At 44.6% G+C, this 10000-nt stretch overlaps 1 protein-coding gene across 3 annotated transcripts in view; it reads left to right on the top strand.

The window, feature by feature from the left end:
• The window catches only part of LOC134455693 (5'-AMP-activated protein kinase subunit gamma-1-like), a 152847-nt gene that overhangs the window by 25292 nt on the left and 117555 nt on the right, over window positions 1–10000 (top strand). For all 3 annotated transcript variants that reach the window (XR_010036146.1, XM_063206913.1, XM_063206914.1), the window contains exon 3: window positions 543–867. Coding sequence is in view for 2 of the 3 variants with exons in the window: in XM_063206913.1 (XP_063062983.1) it covers window positions 543–867 (325 nt within the window). In the remaining variant the exon portion in view is untranslated. The remainder of the gene's footprint in view (window positions 1–542; window positions 868–10000) is intronic.

Here is a 10000-nt window from a genome sequence, read left to right as displayed (position 1 = left end):
GATTCCTAATGAACTTGTCATGACAAAATGCCAACCCTATTAGCAGTACTGCTTCATCAAAATGAAATTAAAATGTGTCTTTTTATGCCTTTATTGTGTCAGGACGATTGTACAGAGAGAGGGAGGGCTTTGCAAATGACCTCGAGCCATGTCGCCGGTGTAGCAGTCAAGTGCCCAGCCAGTTGAGCCATGGCTGGGCCATCAAAATGAACTTTTAACATAAAATTTGATATACGCTTTTCATTTTAAAGTAAAATAAAATGTATATGCTGCATGTTTATAGTAGAGATAATAAATGTACAAAAGGTAATTGTCTTTTTGCACAATTACCTTTTGTACATTTATTATCTCTACTATTTTATTTTATTTTCCCCTCCCTGATGACTATTCCTGTGTTATTTGTGTCTTGAAATGTCCATGTGGGCTTTTGTGTATTTGTGTATTTATGTAAGCTACTGGATACCTGAATTTCCCCCTGGGGATCAATAAAGTTACTCTACTCTACTCTACTCTACTCTACTGTTTCTCTGGATGTGTCACAGGGTGATGTGGGGTGCAATTCGGCCAGCCCCACCAGAGGCTTCTTCGGCCGCAGCCCCTTCAGCCGGCCCTCCAGCCCCCTCTCGGCCCCCGTCCGCTCCCGCCATAGCCCCGGCTCCCCCAAGACCATCTTCCCCTACCCCCAGTCCCAGCAGCAGCAGCACCAGCAGGCCCAGTCTCAGCACCAGGACTCCCCGCCCAAGTCCCCACGCCGCCTCAGCTTCACCGGCATCTTCCGGCCCTCGTCGTCCTCATCACGGGACTCGGCGTCCGGATCGACGTCCACCTCGCCCGTCAGCATCAAACTCTTCTCCAGGGCACGCAAAGGTAGGACGCCCTCACCCTCACTTTCTCGCTGGTAGGGGGGCGCTGTGGCGCAGCACGCTAAGCCCCCCACATTTGGGCTTGCATTCCCACAGGGACCCCGGTTTGAGTCCGGCTGGGGTCATTTCCCGGCCCTGCCCCATCTCTCTCTCCCAATCATTTCCTGTCTACTCTCATACTGTCCTGTAATAATAAAGGTCAAAAAGCCCCCAAAAAATACACTTTCTAGCTGGTAGTCTGCTATTAGTAATACATGGTTAGGTTGTGCACTAGAGATGTAGAGAAATGTGAAAATGAACCTTTTCACAGTTGATGAATTAACCCAATGATGCTGGATGTTGCGTTGGGCAACATTGACCCAGGTGCTTGGAGCTGCATGACACAACATTCAGGCTCATAAGAGTAGAGATTTTTTTTTAAACATGTCGGTGTGTTAGAGCTGAATGCACACATTCTAATGCAAGATGAGGGTCGTAGTGTTTACTTTAAATGCATCTTATTTCATGTTTTAATGTGTGCTTCATAGGCTTAGATATTTAGGTCAACTTTTCTCAAAAAAGGGCTTGGGCATTCAGCAGGCGTTTTTGCAAGTGCTTTAGACATCAATGGGTTAATGCAAAGTCATGTTTGCTCTGTATTGTTTCAGTATTGTATACTCAGTGTTGTAATGCATCAAGCATTTTGAGTCTAATGCATATGGCTGGATAGATTGTATATAGAATAGGCCTATCAACTTTGGTCAAACTGTTCTTTCCATTCCAAATGGTTGATACAGCAGTCTAATAGACTCATGAGCTCCAAGCCTGGATTGGTTGTGCTTTTCGTGTCCATCTGGAGCCGATGTGAGTTTTTGGCTTTGAGCCCATATGCAGCTAAATATATTGCTGCAGAATTTTCAACCTGCCGTAGCCTACTCAGCCATGCCTACCAGAAGTTGCACAATAAAGATGTTGGCTGTGGCCTGTCAGTTCACCTGTCACTGTTGGAGCTGAGGCCCTGGCAATTACCCCTGCGCCTTGCCCTCCCCTGGCTTTGCCTCTGAGAGCACAGTGGCACAATACAATAGCAGTGTTTCCCATACATTGAGGAAACTATGGCGGCCCGCCATAGTTCAAATTTGGCCGCCATAGTTTACGAAAATGTAAAAAAAAAAAAAAAAAATTTTTTTTTTTTTTTTTAATTTTTTTTTTTTTTTTTTTAACGATATCCGTTTTTGTTAAAAACGATTTGAATTACGATTTTGGAAGTTGTGCCTTCGCATTTTCCTCCTGGAGTAAATACATCCTATAGAGCATTCTGTATTGGTTATTATAAGCTGAGTCCTCGACGGTAACACAGAATGAGGGGAAAGCATTAAGAAGTGACCGTAAGGGTATTACAGGGTGAGACAGAACATGTGCGCAACGATGCGTTATGACACGCCGATATGCGAGGATCTTCGTCGCAAGATGCGCATAGTCGCATGCATCATCGGCTAAACCATGATTAAGCCATCGCGTGCCGGTCGTCAGTGTAAAGGGGAAATGTTAGGTTTTGTTGACATGTATCTGGTGAATTCACTATCAATTTGTGCTGTTTTTCTTGCGTCACGTTTTGTGGACAAAAGGCGATTGGCCAAACTCAGTCAAATAGAAAGCCTGTGTCATGCTGGCTACTGTCCGCAAGAGGAGCTGGAAAAAAAAAACCTTTCTTAGAATAAAGTCACACTTAATCAGGGGTGTTAACCAATCCAATGGATGAGTTCTCCGCTCATTGCTCTGCTCCCTTCTCTCTTCTCCGCTCATCCTTCCCTCTCTCCCTTCGTAGCATCTCTCCTCTCGTCTCTCCCCTCCTGCCGTCCATCTCACTCCTCTCTCTACGTCCTCACTCCTCCTCCTCATCTCCCGTCTCTCTCACTCTCTCCTACCGATCTCTCCGGTCGGGTTGGTCCACCGCCCTCTCTCCTCATCTCTCGACCAGGCGTCATCTCGGGCCTCATCAACAGATCTCCTCTGTCCGGCCCTCCTCCTCCCGCCGTCTCGCCTCACGTCGCGAGTCGGCCATCACTCGTTCGCGGGAGCCCCATCGATCTGCTCCGACTCATTGTCGCTCCCCTTCCCTCTCGTTCGCTCGCAACCTCCCCGCCGTCACTCCGCAGTCCATATCCCGAGTCCGTCTCCTTCATCTCCTCCTCTCGCCCTCGCTCCGGCCTCCTCTCAGGGACGACTCCTCTCCCCGGCAATCTCGCTCCTCTCTCTATCTCTCCTCCTCGGCCACTCCTCTCTCCCTCCAGTCCCGCCCCCCCTCCTCCCTCTCTCATCTCCTCCTCTCGTCCTGTACAGTCGTCCGCCTCGATCTCCGGTCCTCGCATCCCCTACCACTCACCTCTCTACCCACTCGCTCGGAGCTCCCTCTCCTCCTCAGCACTCGTTTTCCCAGGCCCCTCGGTTCTCTCTCCCCTATCAATCTGTCCCTCCCTCGGCTCTTCTCTCTCTCCCCTCAGATCAACCTTACGGGTCTCTCCGTCCCTCCTCTCGTCCTCTCTCTCCGTCTGTTCCTATTTCCCTCTCGACGTGGTCAGGCCTCATCTCCCCGTCCCATCCCACGTCACTCGCTCTCTCCCATCCTCGCGTACTCTCAGGGTCTCTCACGTCTCTCCTCTCATCCTCTCTCCAGCGTCCTCATCTCTCCTCTCCTCCCTCCCTCGCTCTCATCATCCCTCTCTCTCCTCATCGTCGTTCCACCTCGGTCTCGTTCCTCTCATCGTCTACTCTCCTCTCTCTCATAGTAGGCCTACTGATTTACCCATAACAAATGTGAGATGTCTGAGCGTTTAATTTGTAAAGCCTAAACCATCTACTGAAGGCAAGGATAATGCTTCATCATATTTGGAAATAGTGCGCCCTATGTGCCTTTTATATAACCAAACTGATTAGTGGCAATTTTGAAATTGTTTCAGTTGTTTAATGACTTTGTGTATTGGACTGCAATCATCTCTCTGCATGGACTATCGAGATGCTGCGTTGCTTTTGTAAGGAGCTATTCGAATCACACTGTTAAATCACACACTGAGAAATAGACGGCCAGAGGTAGCCTACTGAAGACCTTGGTTCATCAATAATGGTGAGTACCTAACATTTGGTTGGCTTAAATTGTCATACATAGCTGACCTCCTTGAATTTGGAGCTTGGTAGATCAACGGCAGACGCATCAAGCTTCAAAGTATAAGCTTGGTTAAAAAAGATGATTGGGGCATCCCACACCAACCCTGCTATTAGAGTCATAACCATCACAAGTGCATGAAAGACATTGGATGCAAAAAGGGCCTAGTCAAGTTGTGATGTAGTTTACGTGTGTTTAGGGAGCAATATAAAAGACACACCTTCATATAAGGGACCGTTGGGGGATGAGTGTTACTAACAACGTCCGCCTGAGGGCATTGGGTTTTATAGTTGATAATAGTTTTGGTGAACAGAGTCCTTTCATTACAGTGTGGCAGGCAGGTATGGTGAGGCACGATCAGGGCTTGCATATAGGAAAGAATGTGTTAATGAATGTGAATCTAGACATACGAATGTGTAATTATGTTGCTTCAGAAGTGCCAGCGTGGTGCCCTTTTAATGGGATGGAATGTTGGAAAAAAACAAGCGCCTGTATGGAGCCTGAGAGGCACCCGTCCATGTAGAATGTGTACGCCCGTACAGATATGGTGTGGGGTGAATAAGGCAGAAAGCCTACCCTCTCTAAGGACCTCTTTTATATCGTCTATTGGCGTTAGCAATTTCACAGTGCTCTTAAATACTTATCTCTGCTCCTCATTTTGTTTGTATGATTTGTGTTTTCCCAGACTTCCTGCATGCGGGAAGCGAATGAAACTGTGTCTGTTATAGAAAAAAATAATTCACACTGTAACTTAGCTGGGGCTCTTGACAGGCTGTACACTAGTACTAACTGGCATTTTTTGATCAATGACAAGTCTACTGGGTAAACGCTCACTATTTAGTAGATCCTACATTTCAGTCGGGGGTAAAATCTATAATGACTGGCCCCGATGAATATAGCAGCCAACAAGGCCTCATGCCAACATTTTACATGCGGCCAATGCGCACAATGTCATGCCTGTGAAGTCCTTGTTTTTTTTGGCGGCCGTTTTGTTTGGCAATTTAACTGCTGGCACACTTAATACCAACGCCCCACCCCCCCCGCCAACCCCCCCCCCCCCAAAAAAAAGGACCGTGTCCCCAAGACAAGAACAAAAATAAAAAAAAGGGAAAGCAAAGACCCGTCCAGCCACCCCGGGACCCCCAACAAAAAAACCGGCTGCCCCCATAGTTTCCAAAATTTCTGTGGGAAACACTGAATAGATAGAATGAAATACAATCTGATGCAGTCAGACAGTCAGACTGGCCTGCCAAGCTCTTGAACTGTCTTGAACTGGAGTGTTTTCAGGTGCTGATGCTTTGCTGTTGTTGGTATTTTTGTGTTATCTTTGTGGCTCTTTAACTGTCGAAGGGTTTTCAGGTGCTGATGCTTTTCTGTTGTTGTTGTTATTTTTGTGTGGCTGTTGAACTGTCTGGAGTGTTTTCCAGGTGCCAGTGATTTTTTCCCCCTCTGTTGTTGTTATTTTGTTGTTATTTCTGTGGCGGGATTCAGCAGCAATTGGGCTGTGGATGTAATAGTCCCATCGTGTCTGAGTGCAGCTAATGACAGTGGTGACATCCTACCAAGCCCCGTACCTGGCTTACACCCCCCCCCCCCCCCCTGGCATTTCCTACAACGGCACAGTTTGCCACAATAAAACTCTGAGTGAGTCTGTCAGGCTGCCATGGTGTTGGCCACTGCAATAGGACATGGCTCCCTGAAGTCAGGTGTAAATACCAAGGCTGTAACGATATTGTATCGCACTGAGAAATCGTGATACACAGAGTCACAATACTGTATCGCGATACAAGGAGGCAGTATCGTGATACGCCCTTTTAATGTTTTTTTACCCATTAGCCCAGAAAACAACCACATGATATGAAGTGATAATGATGATGATTTGAAGCTTGGAAGCACTATTATATTTCAACTTTTGAAAGTGATTAGAAGCCTCTTGTAACCTATTCTACCATTTAATTATCAGTTTTTATTCATCATTTTATTTTATAATGTTGGCAAATGTGAAATCGAGGGGTGTATCGAACAGTAGGTCATAAATCGTGATACGAACCGAATCGTGAGTTGAGTGTATCGTTACAGCCCTAGTAAATACCTGTCACAGTGACTGTGAACTGTTTGGTAAAGGAAGGTGTACGACTTTAGCACTTTGTTAATAATATCTAAACCGTCTTAAATACAAATAGGTTGCTGGACACAACTGTATAGCTGTTGCACCATCTCTATGAAATTCACCATGCAAGTGAAAAGTATATAATTGTAAGTGTATCAAGTGATGATGTTTTCTGGTGGTTAATATTTGTTTCTTTTGCTGGGGTGGATACTGAGAACGTTTAACTGACTTCGCACTTAAGTACCATCAAACAGTGTGTGTAAGACCTGTCTTCTGCAAGGTTTGTGGCATGTACGTCTGGAGGAAATCGCTGGAATAATGTGGATTCAGGTGTCGATGTTTTCGGTAGTAGTTGTTATTTTCGTGTCATCATTACGGCGCTGTGCATTGGGCAGTAATTTGGCAGAGTCAGGCTGCAGTAATGGCCCCATGCCTGTGTGAAGGGAATGGCCACAGCTGGCTCTGACTAACTACCTCCCCCGTTCTGACAGGCCCCACTCTAGTGCTACTCTGGGCTCTGCGCTGGCCGCTTTTGTGATTAAGATTAATTAGCCACCATTAAAAGTTTACTGTTGTTTAATTTTTTGCCACCCACTCCACTCCCCACATCCAGACCTATCTGGTCTTGTGCCAGTGAACTAGAGGCAGCTGGGGAGAAGAGTAGAGTATCAGGGTAGAGTGTGAGGAGTATTGAGTAGTGTCATCATTATTTTAAAAAACCTGAATGACATAAAATAATAAATATTGCGTATCGGCCAAAACCACACTCGTATCGGCCGATACCGATACACTTAAAATATGCAAATATCGGCCCAATATCGGACCGATATATGAAGAGTTCAGATGCAAAAACCCCTAACTCCATTTCTGAAGACCTGCACTTCTATATTTTTAGAGAACCCCCTTGTTGGTTTGGTTTACATTCATGTACTTGATAATACATATAAATAGTTTTATTACATAAATAAAATAAAAAATATGCACTTTTGATAGCTTTGTATTAAATAAAAATGAATTAGGATTATTTTATGAAAAGTCACTTAGGGGGTTTTGCATCTGAACTCTTCATATATATCGGTCTATCCTTAATTACAACCTTTGCCAACCCTTGCCTGGGGTGGAGGAAATGACCACAGCTGGCTCTGACTAACTACCTCCCCCATCTGACAGGCACCACTCAAGTGCTCACTGGGCCCACTGCCGGCCGCTATTGTGATTAAGCTTAATTAGCCACCATTAAAAGTTTACTGTTGTTAAATTTTTTGCCACCCACTCGACTAACCACATACAGTACACACCATGTCCCACCAGTGAACTAACTGCAGCTGGGGTAATATTATGAGTAGAATAGAGTAGAGATACTAGAACTACAATAGATGTACTAGAACTAGAACTCTATGTGTTTGCTATATTCGCTACATTCATCTGCTACATGCATTTCATTTAAGCTTTACTCAATAGTATGTCGAATTTGTGGAACATGGATTTCTATTTCACTTAGTTCTGTACTAGTGGGTTGTTCTTAAGATTTTCTGTTTGTCCATCCTATTTGTACGGTAGTGGATGGCTTTTCATTCCATTCAATTGGACATCGGTGGAGTCTAAACCCAGTTCCCATTCCATTCCAGTTGGGCAGTGGTGTCTGGACGCCATCTTCATGTTTCCAGCAAAGTCTTATGTGATTCTTATGTGAATCTGTACACAACAAGTGCATAGCCCATCCTATCCAATGCACAGCCTAGCCTATTTCAGTCCCTCTGGTGCCTGAGGCCTGGAGGCATCTGTTTGTGAAAGCGTAGCGGCTCTATACCGGGTAGCAGGGAGTTGTTAGTCAAAGACGGTCTGTATTGATCGATTGCCTCTGTTCGGATGTTTGGAAGGAGTCTACAGTACTCATGTCCTTTCATTAAACCACACTTATCAAAATTGTGTAGACAAGTCTCTGCTAATGAGGCAGGGGGACGATGAATGTGGTTTATCTTTTGTTTTAACCTTTGCCTTTGCATGATGATTTAATAAAAGTGCTGTGTTTGTGCCAGGCTGTTTTCTGGGAATCTTTGTATTGACTTTTGCTCTGCTTGAAATGTATGAGTCATCTTAAAAGCAACAACCCATCACAAATACACATTAGGTGAAATTGTAGTCCGTGCCTGGAACTGCCTGGAACTGCAATATTTTTCAATATTTTGTATGCTTTATTTTTTGTTTTTGTGTACCATTATTGGAGACGATGTTCATTTTAAATGCCAATAGTTCAACAGTAAACCACAAGTTGTTGTTTGACTCTGTTTTAATGGTTGCCAAGTACACAGCGGACATTTGACAAGAGGCTTTTAAGATACTTTCCCTTACTTTTAAAATGCAGCCGCTGCTGCTGGGAATAACACTACTCTGTGGTGCCCTATGTTCTGGATGGTTGCTAGAGTTGCCTGAAGTTGTGTTTTTGTTAAATAAATAGTCAAAAGAGTAGTTTGAAGCCTGCACATCCAAAAAAAAACGTCTGACCTGGGAGCAGGACAACCAAATGACTAGATAGAGATGAAAAAGTCTGCTTCAAGCAGGAGTTTTTTGCTCCCACTTTTTATTTTATTTTTAGGTAACGTTTCGTTTTCATCTCTATCTTTTGTTAAATAAATAACATTCGTTTTTTCAACTTTCTTTATTGGCCAAAGTATCTCAGACAACAAATCTCAGTTCAATTTACAATTCTTGTTTTCGTAAGACACGACCACAAACGCCATTTATTTTATGTAATGCCAAAATAACAGTGTTTCTTTAATTAGATATCCTGAAGCCCACACTGTCCTCAATGCTCGCACCATTAGCATGTGGAAGTAGCTGGCGGTGTTGCCGTGGCGTTATGCGCTAGTGGGCTGTGTGTGTAGGCGTTAGTGTGTTAGCCTCCCCGCTAGCTAGACTCACTCTGACTCATCTACAGCGGCGCTGGATAATAGCGGACCTGCAATGCGAGTGCTGTGGTAATCATGAGAGGAGAGGCGGTGGGTCACTCAGGTGGGATGGGGTTTGGAGAAGAGATTATGAAAAAGCTGTTTTCATTACACAGTATGGTTCCCAGCTCTATCTCCATGTAGTCATATTTTCACTGACAGAGTTTCATCAGTCCTACAGTAGTTACTGTCTGTGACTCTTTTTTGCCTGCCGTCTGATTGTGTCTGTCTTTCTCTCGGTCTGCCTGACTATTGCCTGTTATTCAGACATCTTTTTTTATTCATGTCGAGTTTGTGTCTCTCTTTCTGTCTATGTTTATTCACATCATTTTTTATTTGCTCTTTGCATCTCTCACTTTCTTCCTCCACTTCCATATTCAAAAAGGTCATAGGTCATCATGACACTAAGAAAAGGCGGGCAGTGCTGTTGCTGAAAAATACTCTGAGCATTCTGAGTTCTCTGGAACCAAATACACTCTAGAAGATGTGAAACTAACTCTCTGTGTTAAGTGTTAAATTAGCACTGTACTTTTTACTGTGTGTTGCCTGCCTGCTTTTGTAGTGTTGACCTGCCATCTTAACGTCATGACCTCAGCGCAACATGGAGGGTTATATATGTAACTTCCTTGTGACTTCTAGGAGGGCGGGAGAAAAATAAGGACATAAAAAGCGACGTTTTTCTTTTCTTCTAGATGTGAGCCAAAGATAAGATAGTTTGCAGTTTGGAAAGTAAGAGGCGAGTTCCAATTTGAAAAGTCACACACGAAAAACAAAGGCACAAACAAACCAAACCAACAAAGAAAGAAGAAAACAAAAACAGTGTCTCTGCCTATCCACCACTGAGCTGTAACCTGTTCTTTCGCCATGGAGACAGGGATAAACAACTTATCAACGCTCCACGGCCCGGTGTTTGTGTCTGGTCTGTCTCGGAGGTGCA

The sequence above is a fragment of the Engraulis encrasicolus genome, chromosome 9 (genome assembly GCF_034702125.1).
Source record: "Engraulis encrasicolus isolate BLACKSEA-1 chromosome 9, IST_EnEncr_1.0, whole genome shotgun sequence".
Lineage (NCBI taxonomy): Eukaryota > Metazoa > Chordata > Actinopteri > Clupeiformes > Engraulidae > Engraulis > Engraulis encrasicolus.
The sequence above is the reverse complement of the archived record's forward strand: the minus strand, read 5'-3'. Positions and strand labels throughout refer to the sequence as shown.